The sequence below is a fragment of the Gallus gallus genome, chromosome 4 (assembly GCF_016699485.2).
Source record: "Gallus gallus isolate bGalGal1 chromosome 4, bGalGal1.mat.broiler.GRCg7b, whole genome shotgun sequence".
Classification (NCBI taxonomy): Eukaryota; Metazoa; Chordata; class Aves; order Galliformes; family Phasianidae; genus Gallus; species Gallus gallus.
In genome coordinates this window covers 73,604,078-73,625,064 of record NC_052535.1, presented here as the reverse complement: position 1 = coordinate 73,625,064, position 20,987 = coordinate 73,604,078, and the positions used below count along the sequence as shown (strand labels likewise).

The window sequence follows — 20,987 nt, the reverse complement described above, 5'->3', positions numbered from 1 at the left end:
TTATCATTCTGCTATCGCTGTCACTCACCAGTGGGACAGAAATACCAAGAGATTTGCCATGCTCTCCACTGGCTGGAGCCTCTCACATCATGAGTGAAAGTCCTTGCAGGGAGACACACTCATGCATAGATGCTGATGGACAGTGTGCAAACCACCAGCTGAGATCTGTGCCCTTTGCTACAGTATGGGTCAAATTTGGTCAAGAGTCCCTCTAGCTTTCAAACCTAAGAAACTACAAATTGCATTTAACTTCTGGCAAGTCCTACCACACAATTCATAGCAAAATAAGATTACAGCAAATTTTGGGGGAAGAAGAGAGGATGAGGCTTCTACTTTGTTCTTTGTTTAGGGTTCATATAAACAAATCGTGTTAGAGAGAAGGAGCACACCAATGAACAGTAAAGAACTGAACACGTTTTTGTGGTGCTATCATTTCAGTATGGCAATGTACTACTAAGTACTGGGCATTTGTTTTATTAATGGTGGAAATGGGCCTTAAAAGAATTTTCACAGTCTGAAATATCTGAAAAAGTTAACTCAGTGTACAGCTCTGATTAGTACACTTTAACCTGCAAGTGAAAAAGCACCTTCCTTAAATCCCTCTCACCAACCATTCAAATAACAGAAGCAGGTCACAAAAAACAAGCAGACTAAATTCTTCTGAGTTACAACATGGTTCCAGTTATGTACTTTAATTCACAGAGAGCAGAATACTTACCTAGGTCTGCATAGTTAGACTTGCAAAACTGCTTGCGTCCACAAAAGTACAGCTCAAAGTCAGGCTCGTTTGACCTGCGTAAAGTGTATCCATTCTCAAGAGCAGCAAAGGCATCACAAGTATAGCGGTAGGTGATGAAACCATAGCTGTCTCTGTAATTAAAAAAGACAGTCGTGAAAAAAGCTAAAAAGAGTTAACACACATTTGTGTAACCCCTTCCTGAAAGCAAGAACTTGCAGGAGATCCAGCAGTGGAAATGCCACAAGTACAGCATCCATTTATCAGCATGATTGTCCTGTCATGCAGTTAAATACTTACTTCTGGGACAGGAAATCTCAACTATCAAGATTAATAAATAAGGATGAAAGAAAATAAATACGATTTTGAACTCAGCATGTCATCTCTAACAGTACTTACACTGGTAACTCCCATACCAGTAATCTTACTGCCATGATTTCTTACATATGGCAGCTCCCAAAAAAGAGGTAATTTCCTAAGTTCTTACCCATCATCCCGCAAATTTACTGTGCACTCCTCGATTTCACCAAAAACTTCAAACCGGTCCCTCAGATCTTTTCGGGTTGTGTCAGGTCTGATTTTACCCACGTAAATCACACGATGCTCTTCCTGTTAAGAAAGAGCAGGACAAGTTTTTACCAAATGTGCAATACAGATGAACCTACACACAAATGCATACAAATACATTCACACGGATATGCAGAGGATGCACAATTATACTAATAGTCACTTGTGGAAGATCTACTGCATTCAGCTACTGATGGAAATATTCTCTCCTGGAAAGCCTTTAAGGTATTAAAATGATGCCAGATTTTTTGGGTGATTTTCTCCCAGAAGGTTTCATTGAGTGCTGTCACTGTTCTGCTATACAATGACAGACCACTCCCTCTGTATCTTATTGCATCTTTTTCCCTTCCACCTCCCCATGACTTGCCCTTTAAGACTACAAATTCTCCAAGACCAGCGATCCGCTTTCTCTTGCTAGCTATACCACATCGGGAACTAAGTTGTGGGGCAGCATAAAATAATGCAGCAAGTGTGTAAGTGTATCATAAACATAACAAAACGGATTATAGACATAACATTATAAACTCAGATGACTCATTAGCTGACTCATTCTGCAATCAGTAGTTCCATCACAATCTATACTTTAAATAGAGGGAAGACTGTGACGAGTCCAGAAAATGACTTTTATGAAAATAAATACTATGGAGGGAAGAGAGAAGAATAAAATATTTCCTGTGGTCGCCACAACCCTTGGGTTTCTTAGGAAGAAGAACATGACAGAATTTCCTGATTTTACAGATTAGGGTGTCATTTGCAGGCTCCTTTGACACTTGGAGCAAACCAACAAAGACACTTTAAAAATAATCAAGTCATGGTCATATAGTTCCTTTCTGAGTGAAAATGCTCAGGAGAATGACAGAAAGACAGGGAAACCCTGTCAAGAGTCACTTTAAGAATACGTGGATTAGCACCTTACTGAGGACAAAGTCATTCAGTGAGTTGCAACCAAAAAAAAAAAAAAAAAAGTGAAAAAGAGATCTTCAAACCACTGACCTTAGAATAATCAGAGCAAAGAAGCAGTAGCTTCAGATAGCCCTGACGCTCCGATCGCCTTTGGCCTGGATAACTATTGGCCTCTTGGTCATCCCCTGCACACACCCACACGTCTGTCCCATAAATTGTACTTCCATCAAATTGTTAGCTGGTGTAAATCTGTCAGTCAGTGGAGCAATGTCAGTTTAAACCATCAACTTGGGCACCTGAGACTTGCATAGAATGTAGGTGCTGAATTCCAAAGGAGCTATACTGACTGCTGAGAATTCTTGACTATCTTAACCTGGAGGTGCCTAAAGGCTAATGGCACCTCAACTGTGCAACGCTGAAGGCTCTAGGGACCTAAATACAGATTTGCATTCCTGCTCAGAAACATCCTTGCTTGGAGAGCAAGGTAGCTTACAGTGTCACAGTTCAGCTATAGCACAAAATGTATGTTTTCTGAGAGTCCTCACACAGGCAAAAGGCACCAGTCATTTCTGGACCACAGCTAATTGGCACACATAAGACAGTAGGATTGAGATCAGACCAGAATGCTTGTGGAAACAGAAAATATCCTGATGCCACTTCTTTACTTGTTCGAGCACTCATTTGAGACAAAGGGACCACCAGAACTCCTCTTCATATGGGTGTGCGAAATCATGGCTCCCTGTTCCCAGAACAGCACACTGCTCCCAGAAGCTGTTTAATGCAAAATAAATGAACAATTCCTGCAGCTGGAAGTTGAAACAGAAGGCACTTCTCACTAGCATACCGAGTCAACTATTTTTGCTTACTCTTTTCCTGGCCTCACAAATCTCAGAGGCCCAAATCCAGTTCATCTATGCTCCTGAGAAACTAAAGATATGAGTCCAAAGCTCCAGAGAACAGATCCACTACTCTCACTTCTTGGACAAAAGCCCTACTCACTAAGGCATAGCACAAAAAATGATCACTGCAGCCTTCTGGATCCTTTCTTGCCCTGGTTGGCCCAGTGAAGACCCTGACTGCTCCTCCAAAGTATGTATATACTCCCCTTACTCAAATAGCTCAGGTAACTATCTCATTTAAATGCCTGAAACTACTGCTTCTATTGATTATTCAAGGAACCAAGCTGATAGGATTAACAGTCCTCTATTGCCCTGCTGGGACAGACACTTCCATTTTTAAATGTTACGTCCTCTAAAGTTCACCATCTAAAAGCTGTTCTTGCTCTTTGTCGTAGGCATAAAGCCTAAAGAAGATGGCACAGCTAAAAGAAGGGTAAGCATGCCCATGGATGGCCATACATTTCTGAAGCAGGGTTACTCTACAGGCACCTGCTGTTTTTCAGCTCCTACTCTCCTGATTCAGGAGTCTGGGTAGACCTTTTATGAACTAGGGAATATAGACAGCAAGCAACAGAAATCTGCATTTCTTCCATTTCCCCCATTCTCATTCTGCTTGCTTTCAGTATGGCTGGGTGCTATAAACTTCAAAAAGAAGAAAATCTGCATATGCACAGTAATTACTTTTTCAGACTGTTTTACCAAATCAAGGATTTAACCACATTGAAACACTTGATAAGAAACAATTCCATTGATACTTGCTATTGAACCTAAATGACTGACCAGATGGAGCAGAACATAACATAGCAGACTGCTTAATATACTTTAGCTGAGATAATACATCTCGACTGAAAAAACATAATGTTTCACTCCCTGACACAGAAATTGTTATATTGCAGAGTGATGGAAGTAACTACTGCATGCTCTCCCATAAGTCTGTGTGCATGCCTGTGCAATTTTTACTTCCTCTATCCTTCTAATAACTTTTATATATCTAATATCCCTTTAAGTCAACTGTAATAAAACAAAACTGAACAACTAAAAAACGCCTGTTAAACTACCATTAAGGGAATAAGTTAAACTTGCAAAATTAAGGAAATTCAAATTTAAAGCTGAAATGCACCATATGTCCTCTAGCGTGTACATGAGGAGATGTTCGTTCAAGTATTTTTTTTTATGCAGAGTGCCGTGATGGTATGAGGTACTGGGAACACAGGATTCATACAGCGCTGTCTTTGCCTTGTTTAGCTTTGGCTTATTTAAAGTGGTTATGAAAGAAATATTTGCATTTTTAAAGACACCTGCATTTTACTCCCATTAACAGTAAGAGTTATACAAGCCTAACAAGATTATAACATACCTTTCAATGTTAAAGACCCTTATTTTATAATAAGTTACATGCTTAAGTCCATATGTGCATATTAAGTATGGTTTTTACTGCACTTGTTAGAGGAGATGATATATGACTCGGGAATTTAGAGAACTATGGAAAAAACCTTTTGTTTTCAACTTAATCAGGGAAGATGAACCTGAAGGAAACCCCAGACAATCATGTTCATATTTCCTTCCCAGAAATGCAGATGATTTACAATCACAGAATCATAGAATCATTGAAGTCGGAAAAGACTTCTAAGTTCATCTAGATCAACTGTCCACCTGCCACCAATTTCGCCCTCCAAACCATGTTCCTTAGTACCACATCTATATATTTCTTGAATGCCTCCAGTGATGGGGACCACCTCCCTGGGCAGCCTGTTCCAGTGCCTGACCACTTGGAAACGTTCTTCCTAATATCCAACCTAAATCTCCCCTGGCTTTTAAGTATACATAGCTCATTGTTTTAAATGAAACAAAGGTAAATAAAGGAAAAAAGAAGAGCCTGGCCAACTTCCTCAAGCCCAGAATGTCTGTTTTCTTTTCCTTTGTCTAAATTTCCTTCTTCTAAATCTTGCTCTTTCCTCCTGGCAGTAAGAACACTTGAAGAGGCAAATGTGGCAGAGAATCTTAGACTGAAAATCACTGTTACAAGTCTCAAATTAAAATACTAGAACATTACCATGCCTGAACTGGAGAAAACAGGACCAGGATATACCTTCACAAATTTAAGTGTCAATAAAACTATCACTCATCTCCAAAACATTCTCTGATGTTAAAGGCTTTTTTGTCTTGCAAAGGCTGCCCACAAAATTCACTTTGTTTTCCCTTCCTTGTTCTTAACCTTTAATTTCATTAAATCCCAGGCCAACAGACATATTAGTTTTCACATGTGTTTTTGTACCTGGCTTCTTCACCTAACATTTGTTTTCTTTGCCTGCCTCTGCTCACTGCACCCTGGGGTGCTGCTGTCTTCATTTCCCCTACCATTTTTTTGTCTGCACACCTGTGGTATATAACTGGTTCTCCAAGAGCCCAACTATGCTCTATGTGAAGATGAGACTAAAAATAAGAAGAAATAAAGTTGAGGTCTACCACAAGCAGCACGGAGGAAAAGGATCGAGGGCTGTTAGCTGAACATGAGCCAGCAGTGTGCCCAGGTGGCCAAAATGGCCAATGGCATCCTGGCTTGTACTAGAAATAGTGTAGCCAGCAGGAACAGGGAGGTGATTGCCCCTCTGTACTCTGCACTGGTGAGGTTGAACCTCGAGTGCTGTGTTCAGTTTTGGGCCCTTCACTACAAGAAAGACATTGAGGCCCTGGAGCGTGTCTAGAGAAGGGCATTGAAGATGATGAGGCATCTGGAGCACAAGTCTTATGAGGAGTGGCTGAGGGAACAGCACAGGTGGCTGGCTGGGTACAAGTCCCTTTCTGCAACACCTTCCATGCCCAGTGTTTTGTGACTTCATCATCATCCTTAGAACTGGAGGCCAGAAAACATTTTGATAAAGCAATGAGAGTGGTTGGACAGAGTCTGAAAAATAGAAATGCTACGAAAGGAGGAGCCAGTAAAATGTTAAAATGCGGACATCATCACAATAGTAAGAAACATTGCTCTAGATTCTGTATTAAAGAAGACTTAGTATACTAAGTATGACCAGTAGACATGTATGAATGGCAAAAGGAAGACTCACAAGAAGAAGAAAGAAAGAACACTGCACAATATTCTCAAATCTTGCTGTGTGGCTGAGGACTGAAAAAGTTCTGCTACCCTCCAGGGTGACTGCTGAAAACACAGTGGTGGATCAATAAAACTAAAGATTTTTGATAATCCATTTGAAATATTTTCAGTAAGTTGTACAGAAAAAGTAGAATGCCTGGGATCAGGCCCACCAAGATGAGCAAATACAATAAATAAACAAATAAATCAAAACTAAACAACCAACATGCATTTGCTCCTTCATTTGTGGGAATTTACTCCATTATGGGCTGCGTCTGGTTTCAGACTTCAAAGAACCCAAGCATTCATTTAGGAAACCACCTTTCTCCTGCCTTCCTGTTGTAGAGAAATGTATTTTCTTTGAAACCGTGTGTTTCTTTCCGCTGCAGTGGCCTCACAGTGCATTTATCTTCTTGTACCTGTAAGCTCTCTGGGACAGGGACTTGCCTCATACAGGCTGTTAGCACTTATATATGAAAGTAGTAATGCTAATAGTCATTTTCTACTAAGGTAGAAGCCATGCCCTGAGAGGTATTTGCCACATGGTATAATAAGCTACTGTAGGAAAAGCCTGCATGCCTAAGCAATGCCTGGGGTGTATAACAAGAAAAAAAAAACAGTCTGCAGTCTTCTTGGCAAAACAGAGCAATCTGCCCTGGCTGGGGGTTAGATTGTAATTTCTAGAAAGCTCTGAGTAGCCTGTTCTGTCCTGCAGTTGTTCCTGGAGCTTCATGATGAATGAATGTGTCTCTGCTATGGTCTGGAGAGCACTATTAAGCTAAGTGAATCTTGGTGGCAGACTGGCCTTCTGTTCAATGAGTACCCATTCTAAAATGAATTGTGGACAAGTGACATCAAGATCAAGCTACATTCTGCTAAAATTTGTTCCATTAAAAAAGGCATCGTAACCAAGAATACAAATAAATAAATGAATGACAAAAATATTCTGACTTTCTAACTGAAAAATGACTTGTGGGCTCAGTCTGTATTTTTTGTGTGAGACTGCTCAAAATAAAGATCCCACTCCACAGAAAAGACACTGAATCTCCAGTCACTGGAGAAGGGAAGACAGAGAAGAAGCAAAGAGAAAAATAACACAGAACTTTTTGAAGTTAAGCCACCTGATTATAGCTGTAAGTCTAGATAGGAATCCACAGAGGGAAATGCCAGCTCAGGCTTTCAGTTGATCTGAAGCTACTGCATCCAATATGTTGTGTGCAGACTGACCATGCAGTCGTTTAAATATGCCTTTGCCACGTAGCATGAACACAGGCTTCTAAAACAAGCCTCTTCAGCAGTCTGCCAATATGTCTTTGCATCTGCCAAAATACAAGCTGCTTGCACAATCAGAGGGCATTGCTACACATATGGTTTTGACAGATTAAAATATGTGTATTTTTTTCTCATCTCTTTTTCCTGGGTTTCACACTCTTGCTGTCACATTGAGAGTAATTCCAGATATTGAACCAGTAAGACCTGGTAGCTTTTCATTCAGTCCTGGTTTCTGTTCCCTTTCCTCTGTGCATCTTTTCTACAGCCAGCTCCTTGAGATCTCAGAACAGTGCTTCTCATGAAGAAAAGCCACCTTCCCTGAGTAGCCAGCACCTGGGGCCCTAGCACTGCCCAATATTTGAGCTGCCCTTTTAACAGTATTTGGAGGCATGTTGTCTTGAGCCAGTTCTTGCAGCATGTGGATGAGCTAGAAAGAAAGGAAAAAAGACTCCAATGCAGAATTTATGGAAATCTAAACTTACAGAACTTACGGGAAGAGTTCAAGGAAAGACAGAAGGGATTCTTATGATGGAACAATAAATGAGTTGAGGCCCTCAGGAAAAAAAAGAGTGACACATAAGAGACTCATAAGCCAAAAGAACTAAGAAAGGGAATAGAGAATGCTGGATGAAAAATAGCACCTTTGTTCAGTTAATACACACCTTATCACTGACTTTGTAGGATCAAGGCTTCCCTTTCTATGCTGTCTCCTAACCTCCACTGATTTGCACAGGGAATAAACTGGCATGATTCAACACAGATTTTTAAAGTAAAAGTGCAGGTAGACTTTGGAGAAAGGAGTTAATATGACTTCAGCTACATTTCCTGCAGCTCCTGGATGACTGCATTTAAAATTTTTGCCATGTTCTATTTATTGATATTTTATAAATATATGATTTGTCATCTGACTACATCATTTCAGGTCTAATTTATTTATGTTTATTAATACACAATTTCATTAATGAAGTTAATTAACATGACAGTGTTCACTTTAGAAGAGAAAATAAATTCAGCCTAGATTTAGAAAAGACTAAAATTCTTAACTTGGAGGAAATGATGGCGCAGCACATCTAGAGCTTTTCAAGGATCTTCTTTTTCCTCCTTTTCCCTTCATTAGCTAGTAGCCAAACATTTCTTTGTTTTAAACTAAATCAAATTTCCTATATTCTCAGCAGGATTCAGGTTTTTATACCAATGAGATACAGTAATTGAGAAGTAGCAAGATACATCCATGACAGAGGTCTACTTAAAACTCTAATTTGTGTTAGATCTAAGAAAGAACAGCCAGCATAAGTTACGACTGCCAGAAGTCAGTGTTATCTCTAAACAGATGGAAGTGAGAAAAACACCAACAGTTGACTTAAATATAGCTCATTCTGAAGCCATGCAAAATCCTTCCATTGCCTTCTGTCATGGTTTTATGATTTTTGTTATCAGTATTCCACATCATAACATTATGCAGTGCACTGAGAGTTAAAGAGTTAATGCTCCAGTTCCATGGACTGTTGATACTTCCGGGTACCTGGTTCTCAGAAGAGAAGAACTACATATTCCAGAGAATAAAGTAGTTATCAAAACACAGAGTGTTTCTGTTTTCCGTTCAGACGGAAGATAAAACTGTTTGCAAGTTTTTGCTGTTGCAACCGTTTGCTCATGAGAGGTCCCCTTTTCCTTTCTGCTCATCTCTGTAGTGTGTGTTCCCTAGCCATCTCGCCTTGAGCATTAGAGTAAGGCCTTCAGTTTTTGGACACTCTCTCTCTCTTTTTATTTGATTGCTTAGCCTCAATTCCAATTATATTGTATTGTTATCTTGCGTTCCACTATCATATTTGGTAAATTAGTTTGTTTCTCCTCAGATCACTGCTACCGTTTTGTTTTTAGGCCCATCTCCCTACTCTTTCCCTTCCCCCTTTTCCCTCCCCGCTTTCCTGAGGCATGGGTCCGTGGGTCCCCCTGCCCCATTAGTCACCGAACTGTGCTGACCTGCCTGTAAACCATTTACACCTTCCCTGAGTTTCAGATCAGAACATGCTGTAGCTCTGCATCTCATGCTTTACACAATGTATGTATCACCTACATTTTGTACATAGGTCACCTGGTGCAGAGAAAAGCAAAATGATTTATCAAGCTCACTAAGAACAGTAGCAACAGAGACAAAATCCATAAACTGAAGATGCCTGTTCCCTCCCAGAACTTCTCATTGCCACAGACTATACCAGTCTCTGCTGATCTTTATACATCTAGTTTTGTGGGTGTAAGTATTTGGAGAAATGCCAAAGAGTCTGTAACAGTTAATTTTTTACTACAAAGTCCACTAAAGGTATTGGAAAGAGACCTACCCATTTTGGTGTGCTTTGGAGAGAACAGTAAGGGAAAATGTAGAAATGAAGGTAAGCATCCCAGCGTACACCAGTTTGTGCAAAGCAGCAGTAAAGGGAGCCCACCAGATGGGCTTAACAATCACAACTAGAGTCCAGAATTACAGCAGCGCCCAATTTACCAAAACCGTCATGCAAGGGAACTAGAAGGGAGCAAAATCCACACAACCATTTATTTAATAGCCATTTTTCTGTCCTGTTGCTACTACAGGCAAGGGAGTTGCTGATCACCCCATGGGTATTTCCTTTGCTGCAGGTACTTCAGTCAGGTGAACAAAATAATCAAGTAACACACATTCATTGTGAAAGGGCTAGTGTGAAATGACATTTTTAAACTGCATCATGTCTTCAGACTATTTTGCTAAAAAATCTTAAAAATATCTTAAAAATTAACTGAGTCATAGACAAGAAAGAAACAATAAAAGTCATGCTTTTGGATGTCAGTTTCAAATTCTGTACTCTCTGTATAGATAATTGCAGCTACTAGAAATATCCAGTGACCAGTATGTAAGCTGACTGGCTTCTTATATTGCTTCTGTGAAGGAAGAGAAATACTGAAACTAGACTTGACTATTGGCATCCTGGTAGGTGACATATATTACAAACTGTGGGTTCACTGATAGATTACTATAAGGAATAGACTGCCTGAGATGAAGCCTTTTCCTAGAAAATCTTTTTTTTTTTTTCTTTTTCTTTTCTTTTCTGTTGACTGACCTGGAGAGTTGCAATTTAAAGAGCCTGAAAAAATTAGTGCTGGACAATCAGAACACAAATAGTTATGAAAACACATATTTGCCTAAAATTCTAAATACAAAGAAATGCACATAAACAGATTTTTGCATTTTGTTTGTTCCATTACAAAGAAGAAAGAAAATAGAATCTCAGTTCCAGTTTATAAATCTACCAAAAGAAAAAGAAACCTATTTCAAAATGAAAGTTATCTTCACAGTGCTTACAATTGCTTTCTGCCTCTGTCTCTCCCTTTGTTTGGCCCTTTCAGATTCCCGTTTTTCATACTCTTTGCGGTATTCTTCCCTCTTCAGCCTTTCATGCTGATATTCCTCATAGCTGTCATATCTAGGAAACATAACTTAGTCATTAAATCAAGCACCTGCATTTGTTAATGTAAATTTAGTAATACAGTTTCTGGAATGCTTTATTATCTCTCGAGAACCAGCTGAAAAGCAAACTAAATGCACACAAAATGCACTACCTGGGTCTGCGACTGTACGGTGATCTGGATCGCGATCTTGCACGTGAGGGAGAACTTCGGTGTGCTCGGTGTCTACAGTGGCTGGACTCATAACAGTGACAAGATCTGCAGGAAGGAAAAAAAAAAAAAATTCACCTCTGTCATTCACTTTGAATCTATTGACACCATTTTCTCCTGAGCTACCTCTTACCTGACCTTACAATTTCTTCTAAGCTACCAGTGAAATTTTCCAGTGACAGTTTGCGATCTCCTAGTCAACTAAGGGGCCTCAAGTGATTTTGCCCCCCTCCTATAATGTTTCTTATTGAGGCTAACAGAGAGCAGAGAGTCAGCCACTGTCAACTTCATCTGATAGGGACTGCAGCTAGATTGGCACCGGGCAGCTTGAAGATAATGGGAAAGGTTAGTTGTGTATATCTCTCCAATTGCTCTGCCTCTGACCTGACTAGCTCCACTCAGAAAGTGTAAACTTGGCAAATTTAAAGGATAATGGCAACGAGTGTTTCTGCAGCAATGCCGTAACCTTCAGAGCTAATCAGATCAGGGGCAATAAGAACAGTTGCACTGGACCAAGTTATTTTTTAAAATTTATTTCCTTCTAATCACTCTATGTTTTTACTGTTTTCCTTCATATTACCAACAATGCTGATGTATGAAATTGCTGCACTGTACCTTGAAGAGGATCTACTACAGGGTGACCTTGATCTCGATCGGGAATATGGAGAACGGGAACAAGACCTGCGTTGAGGAAAGGACCTTGATCTAGAGCGTGTCCTTTGGGATCTTTGAGAAAATAAGGATTTGGGTGGAGATACTGAATCTCTGCATGGAGAGTTAAAAGAAGAGCAAGAAGGCGATACGTCAAATAATGAATAGGCTTGTGTCCCATCCCAAGGGTAGCATAGTTTATCACTTTCATCTTCACTGTCATCAAAGAGACCATCCATTGCTAGTCCTGAATTTATAAACATAGGTAGTTTGGAAAATTGTTCATTACTGTAATCACTGTCCCTTAGTTCACCGGTCTTATCTGCTTCTTCATCAAAAACAGCTTGGCTGGGGTGACCAAAATGCTTATTCAGTTCAGCCCGAATTTCCTGGTCTTGGAGCTGTTTTCTGTTATTACCTTGGGATCCCTGCTTACTTGTCTGTAAAGTCTCTTTCTTGAAATACTGGTCTTGTTCTAGAGAAGAACAAATCTGACACTGCCACCCAGGTGAAGAATCCTTAAATTCTAGTTGTCTGGAGTCCTGAAGTTCCTGGGATATTTTAATGTGGATTTCCGACTTTGAATTCACAGATTGACAATAGTCATGGTCACCAAACAGCCGCAAACTGGGCCGTTTTGTCTTTCTCTCCTCATGTCCACTGGACAGTGCTGTAGTCTTGCTAAGCTGTGCATACAGCTCAGTCTGTTCTGGACCCTTCTTGACAGGGTTGTTTCCTTGAGAACCGGAAGACTCACTATAACGGGGCTTTTTTGAAGGTGGTGCAACAGTCTTGCATGATGACTTCGGCTTAGGTGAAGTCCTGAAAGGATTATCTTGGTTGGCTTTATGAGGAGGGGTCGTAGGTGGAGTTAGGCCTGAAGGGGGAGAAAAAGGAGGAACAGAATATTTTTAAGCAGACAGACTTTAGTGGAAAGACACACATGCTTCTTTAAAATAGATAAAAAAGCAAGACTCATTCTACATCAATTTAATTTAATTCAACTGGGAATAAGAGTATTTAGGGTTTGAGACACTAAAGTTCTGGTGACAACAATAGCAACAGTACTAATGCACTGCCATTAATCTTCAACATCATTTCTGCCCCTCCCCTTCTTTCATGATACCCGCCTCTCTGTAGACTCTGATAGAAAAGATCAAGAGATAAAAATCAAAAGACTTTTCTGATAAGAATCAAAAAGATTTTGATACAAAAATGAAAAGTAAAGGACTGGCACTGTCAGACATCTAAGGAAATTAGCAGACAAAAACCTGAATAAAAGGAAGTCCAAGAAAAATAAATGAGCACTACCAAAGCAACTCGTGCAGTACACAAAACTTGAATGTAAGGAAGTACAGCAACTCTACAACTTGACTGCAATGACTCTTTGTCTCCACAGTTCATTAACTTAGTAAACCATTCCTAATGTACGTATAATACATTCTTGTAAGCATAACTAATACATTTTGCCTGAAATGTAGTTCTGCAACTGAAACCAAAGTGAACAATGAGGCTAGTACAATTGTAATGAACCACTGCACCTAGAACCACATATTAGTCAACGTCATGAAATAAGGAGTAGATATGAAACTGATAAGAATTTCAAGATTAACAATACCACTAGCTACCAGGATTTTTCACATAACTGTAACACATTACATCACTATGGTGAGATGAAATTGCAGGAAGGACTGAAGCCCATTCTACTAAAACATGCTAACTAAAGCTACGCCTTCCAGTTATTTTTTCTACAGAATATGTCCCAACAATTCCCGTTTAAATAATAGAAGTTCTTCCGACTTTATGAAGGATAACCCTGTGCAGAGTAACAGTACACTGAACAATGCTGTCCAAGATTTCCTTGTCTAGCCCAAGCAATGAGCTTTCCATTACTTCCTTAGCAAGAATGAAAAGAGTGTAGACACTTTCAGGAAATGTGTATTTCAAACATGGCTACAGAGTTTGTCTTTTTAACCATACAATGGATCTCAGCAGATCAATGCAAATGGAATGTGTTTTAAAGTGTTTTTCTGTAAAGAAAAAAAAGCATGCATCAATGCATAGTGCTCCTTAAGGATCAGAAATGGAGACTGGGAGTCCCACTGCACTGTCTGCAATGAATTTGTTTCAGAAAAAAAAGATAGGAGTACTAAGACATGAGTACTGGTTGTGAGAAAGGAGACTCATTTTGTCCAAGCACTTGGAAAAAATGGTTACGAGCAACCCATGGTTATGTAAAGATTTTGCCTAATGCCACCAAAGTCAGAATTGAAGCAAAGATATTGTAAGTCTAGTTAGCCCAAATGTGAATTTAAAACTGGAACAGTTTTGTGCCAAGTCGTCGACTATTTCCTCTAATTTGTCCTCAATTTTCATTTCCTCGCCAAAAATTCATCTAATTCAGCAGCACAGATTTCACACCTTATCTGCCTCCTTACTAACAAATATTTCTGTTTACTAAACAAATTTCCAGCAAAATGATCAGTCCTCTTCAAAACTCTTCAGTAATCATTTCTGGGTTAAAAATCTACAGTCACAGTCAGGAAAGATTTGAGTAAGTAAGGATTGTTTTCTAAATTAGAAACAAAAGAAAGCAAGACAATCAAGAATTAGCACTTTTAGTCATGAAATAATATAGCCCAAGAAAAGACCTGGGGTTAGTTACTGAGTTTTCAGAGGTATTTTTAAAGAAAGAATGAAGTAGGACAATATTAATTCCAGCCCATCCGTATAAAATTCAACCACTCCACAGTAAATATCTCAAATATCTGCACACATGAAAATTGCAGTACAAGAAACCCAAGACATAATCTAATATTCAAAACAAAATACTGTTTCTGTTCCCGCTTCTTTAAAGCTGGCCCTGGGAGAAAGCAAATTATACTCAGAACATAACAGTTTCCAGAAGCCCAATGAGGAGTCCAACAGTCTTTAGATGGGAGGGGAAAAATAACAACAACAAAAAAACCCTTCCAAAAGTACAGACTGAGCCAAATTTACTGGCACTTCTTTTGCTGGCAAAATTGTGCTGGGGACATCCTAAGAAAGGACTTCCTCGTGGCATTTTGGCTCTTTTCCTGGTTTTCAGCAGAAGCAGGAAGCACACAAGCAAGTATAAACAGATACAAGTTGAAAAATGTTCATTTAACTTTTGAACAAACTTCCACTGGGCAATGAAGGGGGAGTAAAGTTTTGAATTGGTTCTTGTTTAAGTCGGTGCTACAGAGTCTGCCTTCAGCACGTCCCATGACCAGTGCCCAGAATGTGAACTTTGAGAAAATGGTAAGACTGCACACTTGCTCGTTGGTGTCACTTCTGCTCATCGTTACACTAATCACCGCTAAGCTTCACTTCAGGCCATGATCCTAAATCAAGTGTTACAGTATTCTATAACCTTTGCATTATTTCATACGCACCCATTTCTCTGCAAAAGTGTACATTTTAGCGTTGACAGTACAAGGTATATTCTGTGCTCTCTTGAACTTAGCAGGTTTTGACAGATTTATGGAAGGACAGATGGCCATTACAGGCTGAAGGCTGACAAGAGGCAGTTCAGAGCATTGTTAACACACTTGCACAAACTCTCAGCAGTGCAGCACTGTGCAGAATGTAATTCAGACTATAGCTTTTTTATTGCTGCCTATTTTCTTTTGTCAAAAGAGCCTGCTGTGCACAGCAACAAATGGCTGCCATTACCCAGAATGTAATGGGTGTCAGACAAATCACGTAACACAAACAATCAAGAGTATGTAGGTCATATTTCAACAGAGCACAACCTTAGCAATATTTATGATTACTGCATTGAAATGTGCTCTATAATAAACAAGTACCTCTACATCAGTCACACTTATGTACTTCTGCACAGCAAATCTGTTAGAAGTGGTACATACTCTACAATCACCCCCCTTAAACAGTCCTTTTTCTTTTTAAAGTAAAAGGCAAGTATTTTTTCATGACATGCCATAAAACCATTTTCTTTGTAGGGACTTTTGTTTAATTGAATGGCTTCAGTAAATGGTACGTTTGCACTTTGCCTTGCTCTGTCTGGATAGTGTGAACTCACTCATCCTGTGCTCAAAAATAGTGCCTATCAATTTGTGAATACTGCTGCCAACCCAGCACTGTCTTCTCTGTGTCAGTGCAACAAAAGGTGTTCCCATGTATGCTGGCCCCACTACCTCCCTGAGTGACTTCTCTCAATAAAGTCTCTGGGAGACTGCAAGTACTTGTGATGCATACCAAAAGTGCACTAAAAAACAGCCACCTTAGTTAACTCATTTAGCTCAGCTAAGTCGATAATCAGAAATTAGGGAATTGCGTTTGCATAAAAAGTGACATCTTGACTTTTTAGGACTCATTTGCAATGAGGTTTTAACCAGACACAAAACTTCCTAAAATTCGACTGTAACTGTAGGCATTTGAACACTTGATGATGTTTGTTGTGCTTTGGGGGGGGGGGGGGAGAATGAGTATTTTTTGGTGAACACAGCTGTGCAACCTTCCTATATGTGCACTGGGCTTTTGAGAGGCATGGAAAATGATTTCTTTCATACTTTTTGAAGTCTGAAAATGGATTGTCAAGGGAAACACTATTTAAGGCCACTAAAAACACTGAACACATGGTAACAACTCAATTCAGTAAAAAAAAGGAAAAAAATCAGAGGAGTTTTTGTGTGGCATAAGATTGCAGAAGCCAGGAAAATATAATAAAATTAAATAGCCATCATATAATAAAATACTACATGCTTGTTTAGTATTCAGTTTAATCTTGTTGGCAGTGCTGCTGCAGAGAATAAATACAGACTCCTGAAAATATCTAATAATTCACTAGATCTTATTCCCCCGGACAACTCTCTGCATCTCTCATTTCATCAGAAATCATTCTGAGGTCAAACAAGTTCTTATATGATAGATCTGAAGTATTTGTTCTGACAACTAGGAGGTAACTCAGATCTAGAGGTGGGCAAATAGCAGGGTTTAAGTATCCTCAAGGATGCTCATGAATTCCAAATCACTATTCAAGCTGATCATGTTCATATTGCCTTTTCCACCATCTTTTTGAAGAGATCAAATTTTGCACCCAAGAGAGACTGGAGTTTTATATTCAGGTAAATTACAAGGAACTTAGCGAGAGACTTTTCACTAAGTCACCTGTTGAAGACAGGAAGTAAAATCTTAGGCATGTAAACTCGCTTATTGCATTGATATGATGCCTTTGGGTATTTAGCAGTGAAGGCATAAAAAGGCATTGAAAAGCCATGCTATTTAGCTTTCTGGAGGAGCCCTCAATCCTCAAGAGAAATACCGTCACTTCCAGAGGTGAGTTGTTCTCCTGTGTCTGCAGGTATCTCTTCAACCTGACATGTTCCAAAGAGAAAAGAGTCCTTCAGTAACGTAAAAACCTCCCATGTCCCTGGAAGATACCAGAGACGTTCCAGCCCATGGCTTCTTAGCAAAGTGCTTGCACTGTAGCTAGCTGAAGAAAAAGGGATGAAGGCCTTTACTCGGACTCACCTTATGCAGAAATGTTATCCATTACTTTATCATCTCCAAGTCATGATGTTCTGATCCATTTTCCACAAAATAGGACTGGAAACTAGCTAGCAGTTGTATTTTAGATAGACTTATTTGTTTATCACAAGACATTAAAAGGGCACTCAAAGAATTTGCATGTTCTTACACATTCTCCCTTGAAAACGCTTGAAAAGATATTTGTTCCTTATAATTTGACAAATATTTGACAAAAGTTTTGGCAGTTTTAGGGAGGACATAGTTACACTCACAGGTACTAACAAATCCATTCTAAAGCAAGTTACAGCATTGGCAAGGGAATGGATTCAGTTTGACTTTAGATATGTGAATCCAAAATGTATATGTGACAAAGACTGATGGTTAGTGCAGGAAATGCGCTTATTTATTTTTCTACTCTACAGTTAATTCATCAGTGAGGGAACCAGCGCTGTTTTCAGCAGAGAGAACAAGGGAGCTGCTATTTATATTAAAATATTTTGTGCTTCGATAGTGCGAGCAGCACTACTAATGGTCTTTTTAATTCATCAGTAAGATCAAGGCAACTCCTTTGTAAATTACAGTATACAGTGCAAGTTGCTCTGTATAAGGACAATGAACAATGTGGTTACCTGGATATAATTTGGAGTTGCTAGGGTCTCACTGAAGAACTCCAAGATATTATTAATTACTACTGCCACTATTTTATTCTTTTGTTGTTGTTGTTTTTACTGAAATGGGTCCCAGTTTTTCCTCACATACTCTTCAAGCTCCTCAGCACTAGAGCTTGTTTCTGTTATGTCTACTTTCAGCACAAACTCATGACAAAAAACACTACTGCAATCCAAATGAATGACTTGAAGAGGGATTCATGCATAACCACTCATCTTTTTATAGATTTATATACACATACAAATATAGAATCTATGCATATATGAAGGCAGAGATTAATACAGATGTCAAGTGGTGAAAGCCAATCTCCTGAAACCTTCTCACCAGGTATTTTGAAGAACAGAGCAAGTGCAACATGAAGTCCAATAGCCACCATCAACTACACTGCTTGTAAACACCGCCCAAACTCCCTGGCCAAACATGCTCCAACAATTCCTGTTCTTGATTATCATCAGTTAATTTTCTAGCTAGATTTATTTCCAAGGGGTATCATTTCATGTTTTCATAGGATAATGCTATTTTTATTTCACAGCCTCTGATGCATTTTTTAATTTGCAACGTTTCCTGGTTATATTATCTAAAACAACAACAAAGTTGCTTCATTGTCTCCCCCATGCACAGCTGACACATGGAAATGAACTCACTAACACCCGGCCCATTCCCATTGCCATTCTTGAGATAAGACTAGAGGACTGTCAAGAGGTTAGATTAGCTCCCAGGTTCTGTCCAGCCAGCTGACGTGAAGAGCAGGCTGCTGTCTTTCTGTCTGGAAGAAAGTGCTGTTCCCTTCAGTGATCTCAACCGCTGCCTGAACAACTCTGCTATCGTCACCTCATCTGCCCCTTCCAGCTGGTAGCACTAAGCACTGACTCACCAGTGTGCCTCCAAACATGCACTTTCATGCAGATTTGCTCTCCAGTAATGACAAAAAAAGACTTCTTCATGCTTCAGGCTTGTTGGCACTGAATGGGATTATCCTGCTGCATGCTGTGAATTTTGCCATGTCTGTATCAGTTTTGCAAAAGGAAGGTGTGTTGCAAGGATGTTGCATTTTGTCACTAGAGGAATGATTAAGACTGCAGATTTTCAGGACGTGTCAGAGGAAAGTGTGCATGTTTTAATGCTGAATTAATGAAGTTTCTGAAAAAGTGATGTGATGGTTGTGGGGCAGTGAAAGCAACTGCCCAAGGTTCATACACAAACTGAGAACTTGGGCCTCCTCTTGTGTAAGGCTGCCACAGAACCGAGGGGGGCGTCAAGGTGCCCCCACTACTGTAAGACCTATTCTGCAATACCCCCCCAAATGCTAGATACTATATACATGCCCCTGTGAGAAACACATGCCGAGTACTTATTTTTCAGCATTACACAACTGAGAAAGAAAACATTCTTGGCAGTAGCTCAGGTGGAGCTCAGCATGTGCTCTTGTGCTCAGTTCTGGACACTTCAGGAAAACAGAGGCAAAAGAGAGGTCAGAGGAAAGCAATAAAACAGATCTGAGATCTGAAGAAATTTTGTGGGAAGAGCAGATGAATTAAATGAGTGTAATGGGTGACGTATCAACTGAAGCTGCACATGATAAAAAATCTAGACGTCTTCAAAAGGCACAAACACTGGGGGCCAGACAGGAGGAGGAGGACAGAAAGGAGGTGGTGTGAAGTGTGCTAATGGGAGAAATAAAGAGAAAGTAAGAACATAAAATGAATATCAATTTTAAAAAATTACCTTTAAGCTATGGAATAGTTTTTCAGTGGCAGAGGAGAAAGCTGTTATTTGTGACATATTAATCTAGAATTGACAAAGCACTGAAACATGCAGTCACGTACAGCCCTAGACTGGCCTGGAGACAGACTGGATGACATAACTTTTCCATCTGTAACATCGATTACACTCTGCTGTGGGGTTTGTCTTTGAAAGATGGTGCTCAGCAGTACACAAATCTATGGGGAAATGGGGAAGTATAACAGATAAATGGTTTCATTCATATTTTTCCAGAAATTATGCGCTCTTGTGTAGGTTTGGAGCAATATTTTCAAACACATTCCCTCTCAGGTAACTGGATAAAAAGTCAACGCAAACCGCTCTGAAATTAATCTCCTGGAGACCTCTGTAAGATCTCAGTGTATGTGCTGGATATTGAAATGAACAAACACACACCAAACCGTGCTTAAAGGAAGAGCTAACCCTACCCATTTCTCACCTGCAGTTCCAGAGAGTTCCACACTTAAGGTTTGTTCAATAGTCTTGTTCTCAAATGGGGAACCCTTGGGATCACTGGAAGACAGGGCACATTTATAAAAACAAGCTGAAATGGAGTTGCTGTAGCCAAAATGTATTAGATCCCCCTCCCTTTTATAAATGTTTGCACTTTTTACTACTTACTTTGGAGACTCAGGTGTCAATGGAAGTGATAAACTTGTTGGTTTGGCTAAAGGGAAAAAAGAAAACAATTATGGAATATTTAAGCACTCCATAACATATACCAAAAAGTCATCTTTTATTTTGGCGATGGAAATCCCTATTAGTCAGTTAGGGCTGGGTTCTGATTGTTCAGAAGCCATTTCTGTATACTTTGGATAAATAAGGAGACTCATCCTGATTCCTTAGCACTGGCACAAAAAGGGCATCTAAATTTCAACAATGATTTACAACAATTACTGTACCTCTGAAATGCAGCACACAGCCCAAATGCCAAGAACCTTTCAGAAGAAGAGTAGTACGTGTTAAAAATCAATGAAGAAATCTACAGGATACACCATGAAAATGTTATTTTCTCCTAGATTTAATTTAGAATACACTCTACATTTTATTTGGAAACAAGGGCAGCAGAATAACTACAAACTAACAGAACGTTATGAATATTCAGTTAATTTTACTTCTACAGTATACAATTTTATATGTAGCACTGAGAATAGGTTGTTTTTATGAGGCCAGAGTCCAACTTGCTATAGTCCAAATTTCTGCAAATTATCCTGCAAACTATGACAAGCCATGGATTCAGTCACAGATGGTTAAAAATGGGGCTGACGCTCTCAGCACT

The 20,987-nt window shown here is 39.5% G+C and overlaps 1 protein-coding gene across 4 annotated transcripts in view; it reads right to left on the bottom strand.

Moving 5' to 3' along the window:
• PPARGC1A (PPARG coactivator 1 alpha) overlaps window positions 1-20,987 on the bottom strand; it is a 347,559-nt gene that overhangs the window by 6,354 nt on the left and 320,218 nt on the right. For 3 of the 4 annotated variants that reach the window (XM_015285696.4, NM_001006457.2, XM_040699025.2), the window contains exons 6-12: window positions 20,330-20,375; window positions 20,148-20,221; window positions 11,732-12,644; window positions 11,060-11,164; window positions 10,803-10,923; window positions 1,224-1,345; window positions 719-870 (exon numbers count right to left, since the gene is read on the bottom strand). In XM_015285696.4, coding sequence (XP_015141182.2) covers window positions 719-870; window positions 1,224-1,345; window positions 10,803-10,923; window positions 11,060-11,164; window positions 11,732-12,644; window positions 20,148-20,221; window positions 20,330-20,375 — 1,533 coding nt within the window. Of the gene's footprint in view, window positions 1-718; window positions 871-1,223; window positions 1,346-10,802; window positions 10,924-11,059; window positions 11,165-11,731; window positions 12,645-20,147; window positions 20,222-20,329; window positions 20,376-20,987 lie in introns of those variants that run through there. The other variant, XR_005859135.2, reaches the window with a different exon arrangement.